This window comes from Cupressus sempervirens, chromosome 11 (genome assembly GCF_028749045.1).
Source record: "Cupressus sempervirens isolate cs-2001-9-10 chromosome 11, ASM2874904v1, whole genome shotgun sequence".
In the NCBI taxonomy this organism is placed as follows: Eukaryota; Viridiplantae; Streptophyta; class Pinopsida; order Cupressales; family Cupressaceae; genus Cupressus; species Cupressus sempervirens.
The window spans coordinates 604,892,742-604,918,613 of NC_143128.1; the positions used below are offsets into that span (position 1 = coordinate 604,892,742).

Below are 25,872 nucleotides of genomic sequence, written 5' to 3' on the forward strand. Positions count from 1 at the left end.
TGATTCAGTGGAGATACGTGAGTTGCACAATGATTCTACAATTGCAGCTGGGAGAGCAGATCATCAGTCAAGACTCTATATGTTTTCTCACCTTGTTCCTGATCCTCCTTTGACTGTTTTTCTCACTCACTCTAATGATGTGAGCAGATTATGGCATGAGCAGTTTGGCCATCTTAACTTCCACTACGTGCATCAGCTTAACCAGCAGAGCATGGTCACAGGGTTGCCTTCTACTTTGACATTGGAGTCACTTGGAATACATGATAGATCTTCTAATGGGTCAGATTCACTTGAGCAGTCTTCTACCTCCACTTTTGATGCAAAGAGTGATTCAGAGGACTCACCTCCTTCCTCTCCTAGTCATCATTCACAGGCTGATGATTCTCCTCTAGATTCTCCATCTTCTGGTCCACTTTGGGCTAGACAAACCTTGCAGTTTGCAGGTGATTGGGTTGGGGATCCATCAGACACCAAGCAGAGTCGTTCACAATTCCAGGATGCTCTACATATCTTCATTGCTACTGCCTCAAATCCACAGTCCTTTCATGAGGCTTCTGGTATTTTTGAGTGGGATACAGCTATGCAGGAAGAGTATAGTTCCTTGATGAGGAACCACACTTGGGATCTTGTCCATTTTTCTAAGGGAAGAAAAATTGTTCGATGTAAGTGGATCTACCGGACAAAATTTGCAAGCTTTGCTGGAGGTGCAGGATGCTACATCTTTTGGGGGGGCCTCTTCCTCTCACTTGGAGTCCTAATTTTCTTTGGGGAGTCTCTTTTCTCTCTCTTTTGGGGGAATTTTATGTACATGGGTACCTCATCAGGCTTGACTTGCCGGGACCCATTTCTACATCCACCTAAGCTTCGCTTATGGGGGGGTGTTAGTGTAGTTTTTTATTTTTCCTATTTTGCTAGGTTTTTCCTACACTTTTAATAATCTTGCTTAGGTTAATAAAGCATGTCTTATTAGGTGAATGGTTGTGAGGTGTCACCTTCCTACATGTGAGCATCTATTAGCTATCTTGGGAAGATACTTTGCTATCTTTAGTTCGATAGATGGTTGCTCCTCATTGGTTGGTGTTGCCACCTCCTCTCTCTTCCTTGCCTATATAAGCATGCTACCTGGTTTGTATTTGTATCTCTTATTTTTGCATCCTCTTAATGCTATTTTGCTTCCAGCATTTGCATTACTCTCTTGGAGACTAACTCTATGATGCTATTTTGATTTTGCATCATTTGCATTCATAGTTTAGATATTTACTCTTTGCACTAGTTTTCTGGGTTATTAATCTTTTCAGATTCTAACACCCCTTTGTGTTTCATCATCCTTGATGAACTTTGCAACTTAGACACTAATAGAATATTCCAAATACATGATATATACATAGCGTCATGAAATAATTTCATTTCAAAATCAAATCAAAATTTAAGCCCCGATCAAAATCAAGGTCTATTATTCCTTTATCTCAATGCTTCCAGAAAAATACTTGCATGATATCATAAAATAAAAAATGAAACACACACTCACTTGAGTTTACTTTACCGTACTTGTGGCCACATTAGCATCACTTTGAGTTGATCATGTTTTAGGATATTCTATTTCATATTCCTGTCATACTCATGTAGACACTCACAATATCTTTAGTTCAATTCTCATATTGATATCTTAACAATATCTTCAGTTAAATTCTCATATTGATATCTCATATAAGAGAATTTTTAGTGTTTAATAATTGAGAGTAAGATAATCATTGAAAATTTGTAATTCCTCAACTAACATGTTCTAGATCATAACTTGGTCACACAATTTAAATCACTCATACATACCATCTGGCATATGATACTCATTAATGAGTAAATCATCCTTGTAAGCTCATAAATCACTTGAAATGGTTAGTAGATCCAGGTTTTCATTTATGTAACCTAGGCCTTCATGCCGATCTTATCATGATAACATTTCATTAGAATAATCATTTAATGATAGAAATATACTTCATCTCTAAAACACTATAAAACAACTAAGTATGTCTTGATATTTCATTACCATATAAGATCAATATCGCATGTGTATTATACATCTATAACAATGTGTCAAAGATGAAATCATAATATTCTATGAAAGATCATCATACATCCAATCAAGATCATAGAGGTTATGATAGACATGGTACCACACTATCTGTATCCTAGTCTCCTAAGCCCTTGGACTACACGCCCACATGCAATTCCTGAGATGGGTGTGGCCCTGATGCTTGTATGTTCTTTTTAAGCTAACATTTCTTAGTTTGATCCATCCTTGGGTCATAAATTGATCACAAGTATCTGAAACATCTTGTCAGATAGGCAAATCATCTGGATATGCTTGCCATTCACCTGTAAAGATTTGGGACAATACTTTTTCCATTCATGGGACCTAGGCTCTCATGCCCATCTTGTCAACATAATATTTCAAAGAAAACTCAAGTCAAACAAAAATTGCATCGATAAATAAGCATTGATAGTTTCAGTTATGCAAGTGTTCGTACTTTATACTAGAGCACAAAATGTGATGTATGGCCTTCTCGTCATTTAATCATCATTAGAAAAGATCATCACTTTCAAGATAAAAAAATTCTAAAATCATGGTTCATAATTTTTCATTTCAAGTCAGAAAATAGATAACAAAATATTAACTAACATTTCATCTAAATAGGAATTTAATTGCATAAAGTATAATGCTTAAAGCATGCAAGTAAAAGAAATAATTTGTCACAATCAGGGTTTAGATAATACCCCATCAAAGGATGTAGAAATTAGTTTGTACTGTGCAAGCCTCCACATTTGCACCTAGTGTAATCCTCTCTCATTCTCTACTGAGAATGACCCTCCCTACCTGGGATAAGGCATGTGTACCATTTTGGTCTTGCTACCCAAGCATCCCGGTGTTAGAGTGTCGACTAGACAATAGGTGAGGTTGTGGATACCCTCCATCAACCTATCTTCTAACTGTTAGCATTCGGACTTGTGGTGATCACATCAACAATCTTGCCACTAAACCTACCTTGGCCAGGGATTTCCAATGGACACTGTGTGCCCGATCAACCACCACTCGACTTGCCAATAATGTTATTTCCTTAGTTCTAATTCATCTTTATGATTTTGCAAATTTATCCATCTATCCAATTCATATGGACCATACCATCATCTCAACCCTTCCTTGGCTATTTCGGATGATCTCTAGTGTGAGTTTCCAGCGTACATTGTAAAATATTCAGTGTCACAAAATAAATAAATATTCATTCTATCTCATACATTATATTTCAGTTTTTCCTGAAACAACGTTGGGCATAAGGTTCAATGTCGAACCCAGAGCTCTGATACCATATGTAACATCCACTTTTTTCGGGCCTCGGTTAACAACTATCATATCAATGAGTACTATTACTTTTCCATATTCATGAGCATGAGAAGGCAATTAAAACAATTATCTTATATGTTCATGCAAAAGAGATTAACAATTACAATCAATTTAACTGATTTATCGTAACTAACAGTTGAAGGCATCATCAATAATTTTAAATAGAGGATATAACTTTTCCATACCTTAAATTCCGAAACTAGAATCCGCCTAGGGTAGCCTCTGCAAAATCCAGGTTAGTCCACATATACCACTTAGGGCACAAATATTTATACCACTATCGAAATGTCAATTACCATTTAGGGCATCAAATACCACTGTATCATCCATTTTCTTTCTTATTGCTAATTATGGCAATAAAAAATAGTTAAAAGATACACTTATTTTCATTATTCACATAAAAGGACAGTTATAACATCCATCAAGTAGGCCTATCTCAAGCATACATATATATTTCATGTTCAATTGGAAGATCAATTGATCTAGCCGGTTACCAATTACATTGATGAGAAAGGTTGATTTGCATTGAAGGGGATAATTGATTCAATGATATAAATCAATCTACTATATCTTCACCTTGTAATTTCAAATATCATAAAAGTAAAATACCTATTAACAACAGATGTTTGAATGCATATCTTATCTCTGTCTTGTGCATGTCTTGGCATTTGGTGGAGAATGGAAGCGTTGTCAGGGGCTTAACCTCCCAACCGTAGACCCTTAATTATCCCCACACAATCTCATCCGAGAAAGACCCTCCCAACTCAAAAATAGATAGGGAACAACATGTCCTACCACTAAGTATCCTGATATTTAGAGTATCAACCCACCGCTTGACTTGACAACTATGTAATACTTGGACAATCATGAGATGACTTGGACTTATGCAATTTCTTCCTTTAATTGATCATATAATTAAGACATTGAATAATAGTTTTATCTTTCTCTTGCAGGATTCCTCTCCTCTTCATCCATTTACACTTGGCGCTACCAGCCTTGGGTGCATCCTAGGAGACTACTAATAATCATGAGATTCTTTTCAATGAGAAATGTTTGTGAGAGCCATTTTGAATTTAATCACAGCTGGTAGATATCAATATCAAAGAAAGACAGAAGATACTTAAGCCAAAGATGTGGCAGATTTTACACAACATAAAAGTACTCTGCATTAACATTGGCTGAGCATTCCTTTCCAAGGAATTATATCAGTTTTCTCCCCACGAGCATACACCTGGTGCATATAAATAGGGACTTGTCATAACATAGAGAAAAGAGAGCAAAGTCGATGCTTCTCAAACTGTATTTGAATATAAAAAGGAGCTTTCTTGTATAGTAAGGCATTGCATACAATGCGAATAATTTGCAAAAATATACATGACCTGAGAAAAGATAGAATCAATGCAAATCGCCGAGGCAGTAGCAACCACTCTGCACATTATGGCTTCACCCGTGTGGCTCAGTATGCAGTAATAGTGTGGTATTATTGGCTTCACCTGAGCAACTCAGTATTGCAGTAATGGTATGGTATTATACTTCAGATATTAGACGGAGGGATAAGTGGATACTTGGTTCATAGAGAAATCGTATATAAAAATGAGAGAGAGAGAGAGCTCATGAGAATAATCCTTTAGCTGCAGTGAAGGGAGATATAGCCTCTCGCTTCAAGAAGGAGCTTGATATCAGTTACAAGAACTCCATAATTTCAAATTTAAAAGCTAATGAGAATAAGATGGCAATGCTCATCATTTGAAGTCATAAATAAAACATAAAGACTATACTTAATCATGGTTTAAAACATATATATAGTTACAATGTTGACCACTTCCATAGTCTTAAAATAAAAGAGAGATAATAGTTCTTCTTATGATATTAAATGTTTTATATTTCTCTTGTTATAGAAATGACCAAGTAGCTCATGGTATTGTCCAACGTACACTCTTGCTTGCCTAGCCGTTTACCCTTAGCTATGATGGTTCACGACACCTACCTATTTGCTCAGTGATGGCGGTGACCCCTGTGCCCATTTCTTTTTTGGCAGTGCTTGCCCTCCCTTCAACGTGCTCCTCTCCACGTTATATCATATTCCTCAATATAATAATAATTACCATAACAAGTTATTATTCATAAACCAACACAATGACTAACCACCATATGATTTCCCATGAATTCATAATGAATGACCATTTTTCAAGTTTTCAAGATAATGATATAATAACATCATAACGGTTAACTAACATGTCATCTTCATATGAATCGTAATTAATTTTACCTGTCAACTGACTTCACATGAAACCTCAGCAACTATATGAACAATTTTAAATTGAGCCAAAAATTGGTATGTAACACAACACACTTTTTATAAAGCTGACCTTTAACTCTCCTTGGTCTATAGATGAGCAAGTTCCACTTTTATGACAACTACCCTAGCCTTGACGGTACTATTTTATTCTAGGAAGTGGAGCTGCATTTTTGGAACCCAACAAATTAAAAGTTGTAATGGGCAGACAAATGTTGTTGGTGGAATTCCAAATAGTGACAAATAATGTATTAAAAAACTATAATCTATGGTACATTGAAATAATTAGTGAAACCTTTTTTCTGCTATGAGAAGCTTTTTATGTGTCAGCTTGCCAGCTTTCTGATTCATTGACTCATAGGTGTAGAGAGCAGAGGGGTGATAGTTTGGGAGCTTATTAATATGGCTTGATTGAATGATCAAACTTTTTGAGTTCTTAATGTGATCAGAGCACTTAGATGAGATTCACCTTCAATAGAGACTTTTTATAGACTCTTGGCTAGTATGAAATGTAAGTAATCTGATGTTGCAGGGTTTGAGTTCATGGATACTTAAGTTACAGTGTAAGTAAGCCACCATGACAATACACGGCTTGCTCACACTTGGAAAAGATTGAGAGGTTTGTTTATAGTGGGCAGTGATAGATTCATGTTTAAAAATCTCAAAGTACTTAAGATTTGCAGGATTTTGAGTTGACCTAATTTGCACAGTACAAATATTGAACATGGATTTGCTCTAGATTTTAGTAGCCATGATCATCAACATTAGGGACAATATAGATCTGGAGTTTATACCTCTTCATTTTATACCAGTTCTGGTTGAGGATACATGACTGCATACTGCTGATTCATGGCAACAATAATTATTCATTAAAATAGTTTATTGATTCATCTGATTCTAAATGGCAAGACCTAAAGTTTACAGTTACCACCTTGATAGAACACTTACTGTTCCTAATTTGTCCTTAATTGCCACATTTGTTATTTTATGATTAATTGATGTCTAGGTGGTTGTACCCAATTATTCGTGTTAGTTGTAATAGTTTTTTTCATATATGGAAGACAATGAATAGTGCATTGATTCTTCCCAATTCTGCATGTATCTATCTCTATTTCTTGTTCAATATTGTATCAGGTGGAAACAATATTACTCTTTTGGCCAATATCAGTGTTGTAAAAATCAGAGTTGATTGTAATCTACACCTATAAATCCTTGTATGCTAGCAACAATATACTAGGGTACAAGTTATGATCTGGCTGAACAAAAGAATGATATGAAGAAACATCCATTGCGGTGTTGCCAAACCAAATCAACTGATATACTAATTATGAGAATCAAGCCTCGTAATGCATCTGAGTATAATCTTTGTGGATAGCCTCATCAAAGATGTTTATTTGATTCCTCAGTCAAACTAATTGTAGTTTAATGCTTATTGGATTTCTTTTTCAGTATTCTATATTGTAGGTGTTGCCTGCCTATTGCAGCCAGCCATCCACCATAAGATCAGAATTTATTAACATCCCCATGTACATAATCATCTAAGAAATCATCCAATAACTGTACAAATACCTAGCTGGTCATCAAATACAGAGATCTCAGCTCAACTTGATTACTATTAGAGGAAAAATTGTGTAGGAATTACTAACAATGACTGGTTATATATAATATTTAAAATATAAAAATAACATAAACAAACATAATATGATAAATAAATTAGCAATAAATTTAAATTATAAAATATCCATATAAATATAAGTAAATTATTTGTAGGTCTTGTTGGATGGATATTTTGCAACCGACAGTTTTGGATAAAAATCCGGTCCCAAAATAAGATGACCAGCCATAGCGTGTGAGACAGAGTCTCTCCTACCTTAAAGGGAAGGCTCCCCCTTCTCACCGTTCCTTGGATCAACTCAAGGTAAGCAAAAAGTCGAGAGATTTTGTAAAAAGGGTGATACCAATATTCTTTCTTTTTAACTTTTAAGAAAGAATCCACTTATTCGTGGACCGAGTAATGGGCAGGTTGAAATCTCAAAGTACACTTCTATCTAAAGATGGAAACGGTGATATCGATAAACCAACACTAACTCAAAGACTAGCTAAAAGTGTACTGGTTTGGCTCTAAGTCCAGTCGTACTTCTATATGAAAAAGCTTTACTAATGGGGCACAAAGACTTCCAAAAGTAAAGATAGCTTAACTATTTTGCAAATTAAGAAAGAAATATAAGCTACAGACAAAGCTTCTAGCTATATACTTCTACAATTGCTCCTAGTCAAAGCTTTGGCTCCAGATGCTTCTTAACTCTTTTATATTCAATTATCAACAACACAAGAGAACATGAATCAAAGATAACGTATGCGAATTACAGACAAAGCTTCTAATTCACACTAGTAACAATCTCACTCAATCAAAGTTAACTCTAAATTGCTCCTCTGTATTCACTTTTCTTTCAAAATAGTGCTACACAAACAAAGTTTTGCTGGCACAATTTCTCTAGAGCTCTCTTGCATAGAATATATGATAAAAGATGATTTTACAATGAAGGAGACACTCCTTTATATAGGCAAAAGAGTTGAGAAAAAGATGGAGGAAAAAGTGGGAGCAACTCAACCAACTTTGACCTAGTCTAACTAGAAGAGAAATTATAGAGTTACATGCAACTGCACATGCAACTCACATTACATCTTTCCATACACTTGTAACTTGCATTACATGTATTACATTTTTTATGCAATGCATCCTCTTAGACCTACAAACAAAAATATCAATCTTAAAAATTATTTCTCAGTGCCTTGAACTTGATGATGGCATCACGCATTGTAAGAAGATCAACAATCTCCATTGTCTTTGATATGACATCTATCCTCATTGGATTTGCATATGCTGATTGTACAACCTTGGAATTCGTTACTAGAGAATCTAACAAGTGTTTTTCTGAGGATTTATACAAGACAAACTTGTTCATCATATGCGAACCAAAGTCTTCAGAATTCACATCAGCATTGATTCTGATTGTATATTTTGAACTTGCCCTTTCAACTGCAATGATATTACCACGTTCATCAAGAACTTGACATCCCATTTGTTCCAAATCACAAGTGACTCTTGTTTCTATTGCTTGACAATCTCCAAGGGCTACCTGTAACTTTGAAATCAGCTTCCTCAATGTTTCCTCTTTGTAGCCAATAAGTCTTTGAAATCTGAAGAAAATTTCACATGACAGAAGAATGTCACATGAGACCAAGGCATCTAGATCAAATTTTGCAATTTCATCCCAATCATTAAGAATTTCCTTCAAACCATCTACTTCTCGAGTCAAAGAAGAAATCAAGTTTTGCTTCATTTCATTCATCTCTTTGACACGCCTAAGAATTGCAAATGTTTCCGTGATGGCTTGAACTCCTTCAGAGATGATTTCTCCTATCCAAGACTTAGCAGTTTCATTCAACTTTCTCTCCTTGGATGCCTGAGACATAACAACAACACTTTGAAAAGATTGTCGCCGAATGACTTCATTTAGGCTAGAAACCTCTTGTTTGAGTTGATTTTTCTTCTCCCATAATATGTGGTTGCTTTTTGATACATTAGCTAATGCATCTTAAGCATCTTGTAAACAACTCAAATGTGATTGTTTCCCAATTTCAACCTTGGTGAACTTGTAATCAGAACGAGCAAGTTCTTCATCAGGTTTGTCCACTAGTGGCTCAGCAACTTCTACAAATTTGGTTTTATCCAAATCAACCAAAATCCTTGAAACAATTTTATCTTTGAAAGATTTAGATTTCGCTTGCTTGACAGGGAGATTATCCGGAGGTACAACCACTTTTCTTCTCTTTGTTGTGATCGTGCTCAACCATGTAGGCAAGCTGAAACTTTCATCTATTGAAGCAAGTATAGTGGAGACCATTGGCATTGATCTTGATTGTATCTTCGTCATGACTAAACAAGATTCAATTTGTACCGCTGAATGCATATGAGCATGATGAGAGGACTCTGTCATGAAAAGCTTAAAACCCGTCATAGATGTATCAAGTTGGGAAACTTGAGCACTTGTAAGAGTTGGAAAATCCTCAAACACATTTCCCAAATGCTCATATTGTTCATTAGTGCAACAACCAGATTTCCCGGGTCTAAATTAACATTTAACATACTCAAAAGAATACAGTTATAACTTCGTTTCATAGGAAGATAGTTATATCATTCATGTTCATGTGAATAAGATTTACCATTAGAAAACAGTTAGACAAAATTTCTTAACTGAAAACTTGAAGTACCATCAAATTAAATTACAACAGAAATTGAAAACCACATACCTCAGAAAACTAAGTTCGAAATCAAACTAGGGATGCTTTTGCATCCACCCAGGTTAGTCCACAAGTACACTATAAAATTTCATATGATGACTTTTATCTACAAACCGCTATTTTAAAATCAAATGATAATTACAATTAAATATCACTATATTTTAAATTAGGGCATCACATACTACTGTATCAATTAGGGCATCATTTTCCATCGGTTCATTTAGGCTTCTGATACCGCTATATCACTTAGGGCTTCCGCTACCATGGATTCAATTATGGTTTCTGCTACGACGGATTTAATTTAAGGCTTCTGCGATGACGGATTTAATTTAGGGCTTCTACTACGACGGAATCAATTAGGGCTTCAGATTCCTTTCCTTTCGATTGCTTAACTGTGATTGAAACTCCAGGTTAGAAATATACTTATATTTGATATCCATATAAAAGAAAAACAATCCACAATTCTATATCTTACATCTAGTGTAAAATAACGGTAACTTCAATTTAATCTTGCCTCCTCATAAATAAAAATGATAATACTTTTTTCGGAAAAACAATTGAATGCATAGCTTATCTCTGTCTGACGCATGTCCAGCATCTTGAGAGAGGTGAAACATTGTTAGGGGCTTAACCACCCAACATCGGACCACAACTTGTCTCCACTCAATCTCTGACGAGAAAGGCCCTCCCTACCCGGAATAGTTAGGGGTCATCTTGCCATCCACTAGGTTTCTTGGTAATTAACTCACCATACAACTTGGCAGCAGGAGATAACAATAATAGGAATATGCGCAAGCTTTTGATTAATTCGTATTAAATGATAAATATTGAAATGTCATAACTAATACTGATTCTTTTTATTGATGATTCCTTGCTCACACCTCATCACCCATCTTCTTGGCTACATAGCCGGGTGAGTCCTAGGTATTCGGAAATATTAAGAGCAGACGACTCTAACAATTATTCAAGAAGATTTCATACATCTAGTATTTCACACGTTGTGATTACATAATTATGTTCCTTGAAGTTTTCAAAATCGAATGTTTAATAAATTGAATTCTCTTCTGTGTTCTTGCAAATTATCTCCACCTCTTCACCATTTCATTGGCCTCTCTGTCAGGTGAATTCTTTGGTGTCAATATATTCTAATTCCATGTCTAGTAATGTGTTAAGGCTTTGCAATCATATGGATTCATTCCAATAATCAAAATTATCTCTATTTCAATGGATAGTATAATTGGTGTAAGCTCAGGATCATTTAAATAATTGGATTCATAAAACACCTCGGATATCAACAGATGGCATAATGGATTATCTCTACTAATTAATCTTAATCGGCTGAGGAAAATATGTCGAACCAGATAGAGAAAGAATAATAAAATAAAGGATGGAAAATACATATGCATAGATATTGATTTTATAATATATGCTACTCAATTAATTTCTGTATCCTCCAAATCCAGAATCTAAGTATTCTCATGGCTAATCAAATGTAAATCAAGAACAAGACATTGGATTGTTTTGTAAAAATTGATTGTGGTTTGGAGTTACATATCCAACTATACTTTCTATTCATTTCTCTGCTCAAAATAATCACCAGATCAAGATACTTATCTGCATATATGTTTCATCAGGCCAAAGTCTCATAATGCCTATGTAACGCATACACTATTTTCTCTTAATTTATACCTCTTCATAAAGACAACGCAGAAAGAGTAATCAGTCAGTAAGTTATCTCTATCAATCTATTCAAAAGTAACCAAAAACAAGAAATGCAAATAGTGCAAATCTCTTACGTAGAGTAAGTAACTTGGTATCCGCAGTCCTAAATTACTGAAACAACTCTTAAACACAGAAAACTACCCTGAAGAAGGATCAAGAAGTTTTTCTTTCATACGATTCATATATAAATTGTAAAAATACAAAGACACATCCAAAAGAATGTTGACAAGTAGGCACGTAGTGCGAAAACCTCAAACATATTATGCCTCTAATATTCTACAAAGGACTACAATGGCTTCTGGAAAGAAAAGCAAGCCAAAATGCTATTTAGAAGTATAAATACACAAAGAATACAATTATTTATTTCTTCTGCAAGCTGTCAGGGTATCCTCCAAACACGAAACCCCCAGAATAAATGAATCCTCATATACACATAAAACTTAAGACTTGTGTAAACCAAGATATACATTAACAAACACAAAAGTATATATGCAAATCCGCTAGACTGCAAACCCACTGTTTTAGAATCTTTCTCGTTGTGGCATCCCCTGGCATAGCTTCTATTTGTAGAATATAGCACTCCCAAACCCAATTTCCTGCCTATAAACATTCCACAAAAATTTAGTGCATTCTAGTACCAATAGGCACGAAAGTGGTTCATGATAATGGACGGTGCAGAGGATCCTGATCTAACTATAGAGTGTATAGAGAAATTGTTCCCGAAAAAGATCCAGGATATACTATTTAATTTGGCCACCTAAGCTCTTCGGCTACCTTCAGTTATAAAGAAACCATTCGAATGCCATTCAAATCGAATTTGTAAAAAGAAGGAAAATAAGAGGAAAAGAATAAGAAGGAAAAATAAATAAAAGGTTGGAAAAATAAAGTTGAACGATTATACAATTCAAACTATCAAATATTAAATCGTTTTTCATGTCAAGAATTATTCGGTTAAAAGTAAGAAATTATATTTCAATATTATAATTCCAAACATCATTATAGTTTTGAACATTATTATAATCACTTATTTAAATTATTAAATTATAATGTTGTTAAATCATTTTTATATTTAAATGCATGAATATAAATTATTATCAAAATAATATGATGAAAGATAGATTAAAATCCTTTGATATGTTTTATACTTTAATTCATTTATTTTAATTAAACTAATTATTAAAATGACTCATGCAGTTCCACAGATGTATCCTGTTTCAAATCGTTGGGTACTTTACCAATCTGCCCAATGATGGTGATGCCCTGCCTAATTCTTTTCTGACAATGCTTCCACCCCTTCGACATGCTCCCTGCAAGGAATTTCTCCGCAATTAAATTATAAATTATTTAACCATAAATAATCACGATAGTTAACCTTTCATCTTAATTTCATGAATTCGCAATTAATGATCAACTAACATGTCATCTTCACTTGAAATCATAACGACCAACTATCTTACCATTTCTTCAGATTATATCAAATTAAACTGCCAACTGACTTCATGCGAACCTTAATGGCTATATTTCAAGCTAGGCCAAAAATTGGGATGTAACAATTAGCTAGAATAAGAGGAGCGGCAGAAGAAATAGAAAGAGCCATTGTATTGACTTCTGAAAGTGGAATAGAAGGTGTGAAAACGGTGGAGAAAGAATCCACATCATCATCTATTTCATCTAGAAAGGGTGCCTCATGCATGGATGGTGCATGAGTTTGTGCAGGTCTTGGGGGAGAAATGATCACAACTTCCCCTTCTTCTTTCTCATCTTCTTCATCTGATTCTGTTTCTAATTCCTCCTCTGATTCTTCCTCTAATTCTTGAACTGATTCAGAGATCTAAGATGACTTAGATCCCTTTCTGCCTTTTAACTTGAATTTGAGGGAATTCTTCGTATCAGAAGAGGAAGCACCATCTTTCCTTGTAATTTCTAGCTGTGACTTCCTTCCAGGAGGGCCAAAGCTTCCACAATCCAAACCCAACTTAAGATTAACTCTTTTTAGGCCTTTACTTTTCAGCCACTTGTTGGTGTTTGCCAAAATGGATTGAAATCTATCCAATATGGATGTACCTTCCTTTTGCTGCCACCGAATAGGAAAATGACACCTTTTATCAAAACCGGCCTGATGAAATTTTGGATCAAGGATGTTGCCATAATCTTCGACTTGGAAATCTAAAGGAATCTCGAGCATGTTAAGATCGATTATCTGCTGCAATGTTAATCTGCAGTAGTCCATCTTCATTATATCTAGCTCTGTTCTCATGTCAATTCAGATATCCTTGATGCAATGAACATGTGTGAAAGCCCTTTTGATTTGAGAATTCATTTCTCGATAATCAAAGTTGAATAAAGCTTTGAACTTCTTCAAGGTAATTGACTGCAACTCTGCTTCCATATTCTTTGCTTTGTGCACAAAATTGATTGAATAGTTACCAATCGCCAAGGGTTTGGCAAAAGTGATACTGAAACCAGGCCTATACAAAGTATGCTGATCAGATTGGACTTCCATGAGTTGTCTGACTCACTCCATCAGGATGATTCTATCAATAGCATACCTAGGTAAGGTATACGACTCACCTTTAAAGTACCCAACTCTCAAATATGTAAAAGTTGGAAACTGAATGAAGACACAGCCGTATTGATTTACCTTTACCTAGGCTGCATCAGATACCCTCTTGATGGATAACTGTTTATCGAATAAGCATCGGAAATGCCCAAAGAGAGCATCTTGGACTCTTCTGTGATGAAACTTACTATTAGCCGGAGTGATCTGGTCATAGTAATCCCAAACTAGAATATGAAGACGATCTCCTTTGGTCGAGAGACCAGAGAAAGATCCCATAGCAACAACAATGTAGACAAAGTAAGAGTTCATGTAAAAAGACACAAAGGTCCCTACGTTGAGCAATAACTGGCAGAGTACAGTGCTAATCAAATCTCCCCAAAAGATGTGTTCTTTGTTTTCCATGATTTGAGATGAATTTGTACATCCATGGCTCAAAATCGGTGGAATATATGAGACCGCAAACTCTGTTGAGTATAATGATGAGATTTTTGTATTCTTGTTTGAAATTAGACTGATGAACGATCCTTGGCCATCTTGAGAAGTTGTTCCTTTTATTGTCTAACCAGTATTGGTTAACATACTTCGGATAATCACCTTTCTTCTCATTCCAGCTTGCCAAAGATGATTTTTTGGTTAGATCTGCACACTTTGCATTATGTGGTACCTTGAAGATTTGCTCAATGACCTCTGGATCAAGACTAATGACAACCTTGCCGTCAACATCCTTGATCGTCTTTGATTTTGGGCTGAAACATCTTGCACATCCAAGAACAAAATCTAGTTCCATGGCAGCCATAGGAAATGTAGACACCAAGTGAATGTGACTTCTTTTAATGCGCTTCATTTCGTGGCCAACAAGAGTTTATACTCTCCACAAAAGATCAGCCACATTCACATGACCGATCTTTGTGTCCAGTACATTATGAAGAATAGATACAACTGATGATGGAGTTGCATGAGCCAACTCTTTATTAAATTGATATTTCATCTTGTCTTTGGATTTTGATGGTGAGGGCATCTCTTGCGCTTGTGGTGCAACACAAAAATCCCAAACCATAAACACATCATCAAAAGAAATTGCTATACAAGTTGATTCTTGATTAGCAACAAAGATTCGAATACGGATTGGAGACTTTGTACATCCGATGAAATGATCTCAAAAGAGAAATCATATACATACGCAGTGAAAGAAGATGAAATGTGAATGGAAATGGAATGCGGAATGAAGTGTTATGAAGGTGGAAAATGGAAAATGGAAGAGGGAAATGAACTTTATAGTCATCTTTGGTGAAAAGGTGAAGTCAAAGTACATGGAAGATGAAAATGACATTTTTTGACTTTTCAAAAAGTGACTTTAAGTCAAAAACGGGTTTTGGAGATGCAATTACACGTAAAACTTTTTCATGTAATCGTGTCTTGCAAGTGGATACGGAAAGTGAGATGAGTGAAAATGAAAGTGGAAAATGAGATTACATGCATGTGTGGATGGTGAATGAGATGGAAAACATGTAATCGCATTTGTCGGATGAGATGTGAAGTGTTGTGGCATGGAAGATGGAAATAGAATGTGATGATGCTTATGCATGAAATGAAACAAGAAAAAGTTCTTCGGAAAGAACTCGTAACTTCTCCAAAGTGGAGAAAATCGGAAACAAGCACACAAAACATGAAAACTTAAAAAGAAAAATGTACCTTTGGCAAATGACTCAAACATGTCAACAAGCAAAACACTTCAACATGCAATTTCGAATTTGGAGTTTGGGGAAAAACCAAAAACATGAAAATGAACCATTTCATCATTTTTAAAGGAAAAATTTACTTTCTATGGCATCAATTTCAACAAGTGGCAATCATCAAGCAAAAACATGCATAAAATCAACAAGATAAACACAAATTAAATAGCAAGAAAGAAAATGTCCACTTACTTGAGGATTAAGTGCCAAAAATGATGAAAAGAGAAGATCCAAAGTTGAAAATTTCTTCAAAAACACTTGGACTCTTTTAAACTTTGCAATTTCGAATTGGCAAAGGCAGCAAAAGAGGCATTTTCAAAGGTAAAGCCAAAAACGTGCCCTAAATTTGCTCTAAATCCCAACGTTTTTGATATGCAATGCTCATGGGACATTTTTGGCCAAAAACATGTTTCTCAAGGTGAGAGATCAAAATGTTTTGGCTTCCAAAAGCCAAAACATGTATCACAATGTAATGTAAACACCAAGAAATGCCAAATCAATTCCTCTTTGGGCCAAACGTGAGCGAAAATGGAGTTTTTGGAAGATTTTCCCAAAAAATGTGCCCTTGGAAGGAGCTTGAATTAACGTCTATTAGCAAGATAAATCCATTTTCATTGCTTGAAAACCCATGGATAGGCAAAACGACCCTATTGGAGAAGATTTCGTGAAAAATCATGAAGGAAATCATCCACAATCTTCAAAAACGGGTTCTTGGAGGTTCTTTGCATGTGTTCTTCCAAAAATGGGTTTCTCAAGAGCAAGAACATCAACTTTTAGTGCAAAACACACCTTTTGGTGTCCATAGCATGTTTTAAAATCTCCTCATAGTGCAAAATGCACCTTTTAGGAGTGATTGCATATTTTAAAATATGCCTCAAGATGCAAAACACACCTTTTGGTGGTCATTGCACATTTTAAAATATGCTCTTAGCTTGAAAACTCACCTTTTCATGGTCATTGCACATTTTAAGTGAAAACTCACATTTTGGATGCAATAGCATATTTAAGTTATAAAACTCACTTTTTTGATGTCATTGCACATTTCAACTGAGTTTATATGTAATGACATCAAAAAGGTCCATTTTTGATGGATTTATACTTCTAAGTTGAATTTTATATGCAATGGCATGTAAAAGGTCCACTTTTGATCGATTTTACATGTAATGACATAAAATATCCACTTTTGATGACTTTAAGTGATTTTAATAAGCACATGTCAATTTAAAATCATTAAAATATTACTTAAGTGAGACATAAATTATATTTACATATCATATTAATAATATAATACGTAAATATTATTTAAAAAGTAATATTTACTAGAGCATTTGATTTAAATGCTAAAAATTAAATTGAACTATATAGTTAATATAGTCATTTAAGTGAAAACCAAAAAGTAAACTCAACTTCAAAATATAACATAAAGTGCACTATAGTTACTTTAAGTGAAAATTTAAAAGATACAGTAACTTAAAAACATAACATAAAGTGAATTTAAGTTATATTTTTCAAAAAGTGAATGTCAAATTAGAAATATAATATGATATTTTCAATTCGTGCTGTTGCATAAAAAAGATCCACTTTTTGGGCACTAAAATGGTCATATCTCTTGACTGACAACTTTAATTAAGCCTTAGGTTAGACCAGATCGAATGGAAAATCGAAAGCTATGACTTGAGCAAGACCAAAAGACTAAAAACTAACAAATGCTCACTCAAAAACAAAAAAAAGGACGATGAAGGTCTCAAAAATCAAACATAGGCTCGACAGATAGAAAGACAAAAAAGACTTAACAAAAGCCCTCAGTAAAACAATTTGATATACGAATTGGAATTGATTGATTGATCAACATTAAACAATTGAATATCAAATTCAACTTAGATAGATGCGAAACTAGCTTGAAAAAGTTTCGTATTGTTACCAGCATTTTGTGGTGACAAAATGCAGGAAAACAGGTCTTTCATTTTTAATGGTGCAACCATGGTTCAAATCTCCACTTGGCCCAAATAAATGGTGTTAATGCTGGTTTGAGACCACCTTTGCTAGGTTGCTGTTCTTGCAGGCTCCATGCCCCTCCTGGCTTATCATGCTTGCAAGTTAAATATTACAGATAAAAAAAGTTGTATTTATTGAACTCTAAATTTAGTGAGGAATTTAATAAAGCAATATTTTCATCCATTTATAACAGTGTCATTACACTTACATAGATATACTTAGCAGGTTTCTCCAAAGGAAAATGAATGGATGATAGTACATACATGATATTGATACATATGAACAAACTCTTGTTTGCCCTTGATTTGTCTCAAGATTGGTATACATACAAGCCTTCGGTTTTATTTGAGTATGGCAGGCGTAGCAGTAGAGGTGGAGGAAAAAAAAGGGCCACTCAATGTATCAAGTTCTATTGCAGCTGGGGTTTCCTGTGCCCTGTAGCATTTTGTTTTATTTTATCCCTGGGGGCATTTCCTTGGAAGATGTCAGATCTGAAAACTAAGCCTCTTTGAGCCAAGTAAGACAGTTTGGGTACTGTGTTTAGGTTATGAAATACAATATGGTCATATCGACAATCATACTCCTAAACTGACCATAAAATAATGGGCTCATCCACGTATATTTGTGGATCACTAAATTTGTTTATATAATTAACAAAAAAACGTTGAGTAGGAAATCTTTGGACAAGGTATATTGAAGAAACCTTGGCAAACAAATATCGATCACACTTAAAAGTAAGAATACTTTGCTCTTCCATATTGGTAAGATGGGAATTGTCAACAAAGGAATCAATATGCCAAACACATGCATGAGACATTCACAGAGCATTGATAAGACACAACATGATGTACATAATAATAGCTTTAATGATTAATCTAATCTCTATTGCATTTAGGTAAGTTTATGACTTCCAAACTTATATTGAAACCAAGCTTTAATCATCATGCCACATTTTAACTACAAAGAATATTTATGAACATAGTAGTTGTGCATCTTAACTTTTCCCTTTCAAAGTCATATTTGGAGATTTCAAATAACTTAAACAGTTTATTTGATAAGTTCATTATTCAGGTTCATATCATCAAATATGATGTCATATCAACACTTTTTCTGAAGTGGCATAAAAGAACCCCCCAAAAGTATAGACTTGTAATTCTGCATTAAATTATGTTTTGGTGGTGCACCATTTGCTGCTTTTTAGATCTAGTGAACAGATTTTATCCAATCATTAGTAATAATTATCAACTTAATAACCTTGAGGTCAATATTAGCAGTCTGATGATTAAGTTGTGGTAGTTTAGTTCTTTCCATCAAGATTCAAATCCTATTAGGTGTTATTCATAAATCCAGAATCCCAGATCAAACTCTAAGCATTTAAAAAGTGTATAAACTGAATTCATCAAAATTTACCGACATTAATAGCGTGTTTCCTCAAATATTAGTATGTGAATATTCCTTATTTTTGAAATGGAAACACTTACCAACTTTTCCATTGCATCCCTTTGTTGTTTCCTTAACTGAAAAACTTGGATTAAGGTACTCAAGCCAGTTTCATTTTTTTAGATAACTGAACAAAAGAAACTGTCAACTAAAGGAAAATTTTGCTAGCTCTAACAGCTTCATAAAACAGTTCACAGAATATGCCTCCGAAGTTCTTAACTACTGATCGGTATTGGCATTGAATGCTTGAATGTTTATATTAATTAAAGGAAAACATTAAAATTTATGTTCTGCTAGATCTTCATTTAGAGAAAATCCAGCTTTGTTTTATATACAGGATTGGTATCAGGGTCTAAAACCTGTATACCAATATCAGTTCAATAGTAAAATGGCAACTTTCCTACAGAAAAAAATTGTACTTGGAAGATGAATTTAGCAGAGTAACACTTGTTCATTAATTCTTCTTTTGAAGTTTCTGTGTACTCTGATTAAGTTTTGTTTATCCAGATTTCAAAAGATTCATGTATGGTTATTCTGGTATAATTGTTTTACAGGCATGGCATTTATATGAGGAAAATAGATTGCTAGAGTTGGTGGATCCAAGGTTAGAGGAGTACTCAAAGGAAGAAGCATTGAGGTTCATCAAAGTTTCTCTTTTGTGCACTCAAGCGACGCCCAAAATCAGACCGACCATGTCTCAAGTGGTAATGATGCTATCAGAAGAGCAAACCTTTACTGAAAAGTCTCTCTCACGACCTGGTTTTATCTCGGACCTAACAGATTTGAAAAAGCGTACATCACAAAAGCCTCCATCCTCAACATTTAAAAGTGGAGGTGCATCCACATCTAATATTTCAGAGGTCGATTTTGAGATATCAGGTCGTTGAGGTATGTGTGTTTGTCGGAAACTTGTATGTAGAGAGGAGCAAATTTTTGAGTTAGAAGGCATAAAATTCAATACCATTTTGGTTGTGCATGATATACATTCCATGTCACAGTCAAATGGTATTTGAAGCATTTTTTTATTTTTTTAACCGCAATATTAGTTTAGGTTGCTCCTAAATATGCTAGGAGGTTGTATTTTATCAGAAGTATTCTTTTCCACAGACCTTCAGAGTCTGTTTAAGCCCTTGGGGAAGCTATAGGTGCACAAAGTTGTATAGTATTGAACATTTGTTCTTGTTAAAGGTAGCAATCCGATTTGGACAGCCAGGTATATTGTAAAATTTTCCTAGGTATGGTTGTTGCCATCCAATGAGGGTTTAAAGCCCTGTAAAGCAGTGCAGATTTGGTGTAAAATATTTGACAATTTCAAGTTCAGTTTTTGGAAGAGCTATCATTGAATGTAAATGACATTTTTGTGTCTTGATTGTGAGAATATCAATGGCAAATTTGATATGACAAGATTTTTTCTATTGGGATCAAAATCTTTTCATGTTATTATAGATAGATGGGTTGTTTGCAAAAAGATTAGCCAAATCTGAGAGAGAAAGACAGCTCTGCAAGGGTTTCCACCACATCTGTCTGATATTTCCAGTTATTAGTATTGGCATTAAATGCTTGAATGTATCAATTAAGGGAAAGTGATTAAAATCTACGTTTTGCTACCTGCTCATTTAGACAAATGTACAGGATTGGTAAGAGGGTCTGTGATTCCCACAATCTCAGTTGTAATTGGCAAAATACGGAGAAGTTAAATGTTTTGTTGGAAGACTAATTTCGAACAAAAATGCTTGTCCAAGACTCATGAAGCTTCATTTGGAGGTTCAGTGTACTATGATTAGGTTTTAATGATCTGAAATTCAAAGAATGTGTGTATGACTATGATCATCCTGGTACAATTGTGTTCCAGACCTGACAATTATATGAGGATTATAGACAGCTAGAGTTGGTGGATCCAACATTAGAAGAATACTTGGAGGATGAAGCATTTCCGTTCATCCCAGTCACTCTTTTGTGCAGTCAAGCTAAACCTAAAATGAGACCATGTCTCAAACTTTTACTGTGTAAGTCTCTCTCGTGGCCTGGTTTGATCTCAGACCTGACAGATTTGTCGCAAAAGCCCTCGTCTCCAAGGCATGAAGGTGCATCCACATTCAAGCCCTCAAGACTCAAGAGGTACATTGCCCATTTTCAGCAGTTCAGAGGTCTCTGTTAAGTTATCGACCTATTAAGGTAAGCATGTTATGGGGGAGCAAGTTATTAGTTCCTGCTTTGGCAGGAAACTAATGGAATCATGAGGTTCCATATTAGTTACATAATCTAAAAATTTCATTGATATACTAATGTTTGCAAAAGGTTTATTAATTTGCAATTTGTTTTGGAATTGAAAAATACAATTTTTTTTTTTTTTTTTTGTATTGGCTCATGATGAAAAAGGCAATAAAAAAATTCAATTTTTTTCAACAAAAATACAACTATTTTTTCCAACACCTCTATTAATGCATGCCTTAATTGCAACTTTATCTTTTCCACATTTGTGACAAGTGGATACACTTTAAAAAAAAAATTCATTTTTCTAACACCGCTATTAATGAATGCATTCATTTCAATTTTAACTTTTCCACATTTGTGACAAGTGGATAAACTTAAAAAAAAACACGATCAATTTTAATTGATGTTTATTTTTGTGATTTGTAAAATGTTATTCAAATATAGATATTTTAATCAAATATAGAGTTAAATATATTTCTTATTTTAAACACATTTATTATTTAAGATACTTTATAAAGAAGATCTCATATGAATTGTAGTAGAAATTTAGTTCATACATTATTATTTGTATTATTCATATACGACATAATAAAATAAAAATAAAAATAAATATTACTTTCTTTTGAAATCTACATATATTTATCACTTTATTTATAATTCAAAATTTTAATCATGTTATTAGACTTATCCAATCATATAAAAAATTTCACTAACCTCATATTTTCAAATGGTTGTACATTTTTCTTTAAATTTAATTTAATTGTTTCATATAAATTTAAAATATCGTTCCATTAGTGAAAATATAGGTAAAAGTATCAAATTCATATTATTAAACTTAAGAATACAATAAAAAAAATACACTGTTATCATGAAAAATAAATTTTTTGCTCTCATGTCACTGCATTTAATTGTATCATTAATACCATATGATAAATGTTCTTTAGATGTCATCTAATTTTAATTTAGCATGATACTATAATGTTTATTTATATATTTTTTTACTGCTTTAATTTATATATTTTTTATTACTATTTACTTATTATATTTATTAAATTAAATACATTATATTTTAACCAAAACTTACTTCAATCAACCATAAAATCATGAAGGTAGGAACTTTGGCACATGCGCCCCTTGTTTATGTTGGAAATTACAAGAACCTAAATACCATCCAACTGATGAGTGGTATCCATTCCACAAAAGTCACAGTAAAATAATAATTTAAAAAAAAAATTGGATGAAGAATAAAATAAATAAATTACATAAGTAAAATGATATTTGAAGCTCTATATTTGTATGACCTTGAAAGGGTTAATATGGTTTGTATTTTATCTCCATAAATTGATTTTGGTGGAGAACATACTTTAAATAATATACTAGAGGATTGTAAAAGTAAGTATTTATTAGTGATAATTATTTATAATATTATTTTAGAATATAAAAATATAAACATGAATGAATGTAAATTAATTTTTATTATTATTTGTGCAATTGATGTTGGTCATTGATATTTATTCTTCATTTTTGTGGATGATTTTTTTTTTCCTTTACATGAGGGATACTTCCGTAAACAGATTTGGTTGAACAACACACTAAAAAATAGCTCTTATAAAAGCAATAGAGAATTTCTTTTAAAATTAAATGCTTTTTTTTAAAGTAAGACACTTTTAAGTTTTTTGTTTAGACATTTACCATCCAATCAAAAGATGCTACATAATCTATCATTGGACATTAATAACCTATCACAAACCAAGATAATTTGTACAAAATCACCCCTTGGAAACATTATATGTGGAACACTGATGGAATTGCTCACTTTGCTATGTGGTAAGATGGTTCCAAAGGTTACAAGGATTTCTTTGATCACCATGATCCTACTACTTCATGTACAAATTAGGCTTAATAGTACTGAAACATTTTACACACATCTAAACATCCAGTACATTAAATGATAAAACAATTACTATTTTTCCTGCTCAAAGTGACATTGAATGTCCCATGTTCAGACACACCTATACTAGCAAGTGATAAGGATCCATACATGAAGTGATATTATTGTAAGCTTAATAATTACTTTAAAATTATTAAATATTTGTACACACTTGCATATTAATGGTCTTATATATGCATACATTGATTTGATGAAGAGATAAATTGCATGTGTGTGTGTGCGTGCGTACATATATAAATATTTAGTAGATTGTTGCACTTGTAAAATACATAAATCAAAAGAAGTATTAATCAAGTAGCAACAATCAATATCATATGCAATAAAATTAAAGTTTTAAATCAATTACAAATTAACATTTCATTTACTTGTTCAAAATCTGTAGAAGCATATTGAACTAGTTCTATTAAAATGAGAACACATGAAATAGAGATAAGATAAAATAAGATAAGATAAATTTATTAATGTCCAATAAGAGACCAACGAAGGTCTAAGGGACTAGAAGCAGTACAGTGTCCACAAAAAGAACATGAAAGCAAAACAACAAAATCACCAAGAAAAGGGAATAACAATAGCTAAGAACTCTTCACAGGCGAGAAGTAGTCTAGAATGGAAAGGTGGACATTAGGGCAATTGGGTACTTTGGAAGGTTGTCTCTGAGTGTAATCCCTGCGGAGTCTCACATATCTAGTGTAAACCAAGATAGTTCAGAGAAGCCGCTTTGATCCTCAGGCTGGAACTGTAGGACTGAAGAAAGAGGTAATAAGCTACATAGGGGTCGATGTCGAGCAAAGATGGAGCTATATAGTGTGCTCACTAAGCTGCATGGTCTCTTGAAGATAGAGTGCAAGACAATGCTGGTCAATATATCTAAAGAATGAGGGAAGAGACTGACACTCTCTGAACAAACAGTAGAATCTCCCTCTGACCTCATAGTAAATGGGACAATGAAAAATAAAGTGAGACTCGGTCTCAACCTCCCCGATTTGACAAAGTTGACAGATCTTGTCCTCCCTACCAATCTGTTGATCAATCTGAATACGTAGTCAGTGAGAACCCACCCTGAAAGATCCCAAGGAGATGCAAAGAGTGTGAGTCTAATGATGGGTAAGGTACTAGGGACGTAAGATGATCCCATCCTAGATCTCAAGGAAGTGCTCAACATAGAAATCCATGTGCAGACAGAGCCCACCTGGGGGATTCCTCTAGGTCGTGATAACATACTGTCTGTAGATGTCAAGTCTAACATGCTCATTTAACTCCCACTTAGGTGGAAGAAGATGAGCTACAGAGTTAGGGAAAACTGGAATGGGGGAAGACAATCCAAACTAATACTAATCGAGCCCAAGAGAGCAGAGACCTGGGTGTACCAACAACGAGACCTGTGACTAGAGTTTGAACTCGCCACCTCCATAGAGGAACAATAAGCCAAGTAGGAATATCTATGATGATTGTCGGAGGAATCAACAAAGCTCAGAAGCCGATGAAGTAGCCAAACTAAATCAAAGATGGTCCCCAATCTAAAAGGGTGAGCACCAAACTCAGCCAAAATGATGTTGTGTGGTGTGAACCAGTGACATCTGATAACATGCTGAAGGAAAAGAGTTTGAACTCTCTCAACAGAGGCCCATTCAGACTCTAAGATAGAGGGGCCCCAAATAGTAGAACCATAGAGGACAGTCAGCTTGACTAGGGAGTCAAGAAGAGACATCTTAGTCGTGGTGTCCTGGAAGTGGTGTCAAAAGCACTGTCGCTCAAGAATAGCAAGGGATCTGAGCCCCTTGTTAACTCTGGGCTGCATCGCTGGTCTCAGGCTGAATCGAGGTCCATAAAACTTAACCCCCAAGTAAGTATATGAAGATGCAATCTCAATCTCAATACCCTATAAGTAAAAATGGAGATGAGATGTCTTTAAATAATTGAAGACTATAACTTGAGTCTTGCCTAGATTTACAACTAGCTCATGTGAGTAGCAAAAAGAGGCCAAGCCATCAAGGAGCCATTGAAGACCATTGGGAGAAGATGCTAGGAGAATCACATCATTAGCAAATAGGAGAATAGAGATCAATACCTGATGTAAATAAAAACCATCGCTAGGGAGCTAACAATCACAGAGAAAAGCCTCAAGCTTGTCAATGTAGATGCCAAAGAGAGTCAGGGAGAGAGGACAACCCTGTTTCACTCCGATAGTGCTCTGGATAAGATTAGAGAAGCCCTGTGGAGTCTTGAATCTGCCCACCTTGCGCTCGTATAACCTCATAA

The 25,872-nt window shown here is 34.4% G+C and overlaps 1 protein-coding gene across 3 annotated transcripts in view; it reads left to right on the forward strand.

Moving 5' to 3' along the window:
• LOC149531135 (cold-responsive protein kinase 1-like) overlaps nt 1-20,861 on the forward strand; it is a 35,078-nt gene extending 14,217 nt beyond the window's left edge. For all 3 annotated transcript variants that reach the window (XM_089809980.1, XM_089809981.1, XM_089809982.1), the window contains one exon: nt 20,003-20,861. In XM_089809980.1, the coding sequence (XP_089666106.1) occupies nt 20,003-20,335 (333 nt within the window). In that variant the 3' untranslated portion in view covers nt 20,336-20,861. The remainder of the gene's footprint in view (nt 1-20,002) is intronic.
• Nucleotides 20,862-25,872: the final 5,011 nt, after the last annotated feature.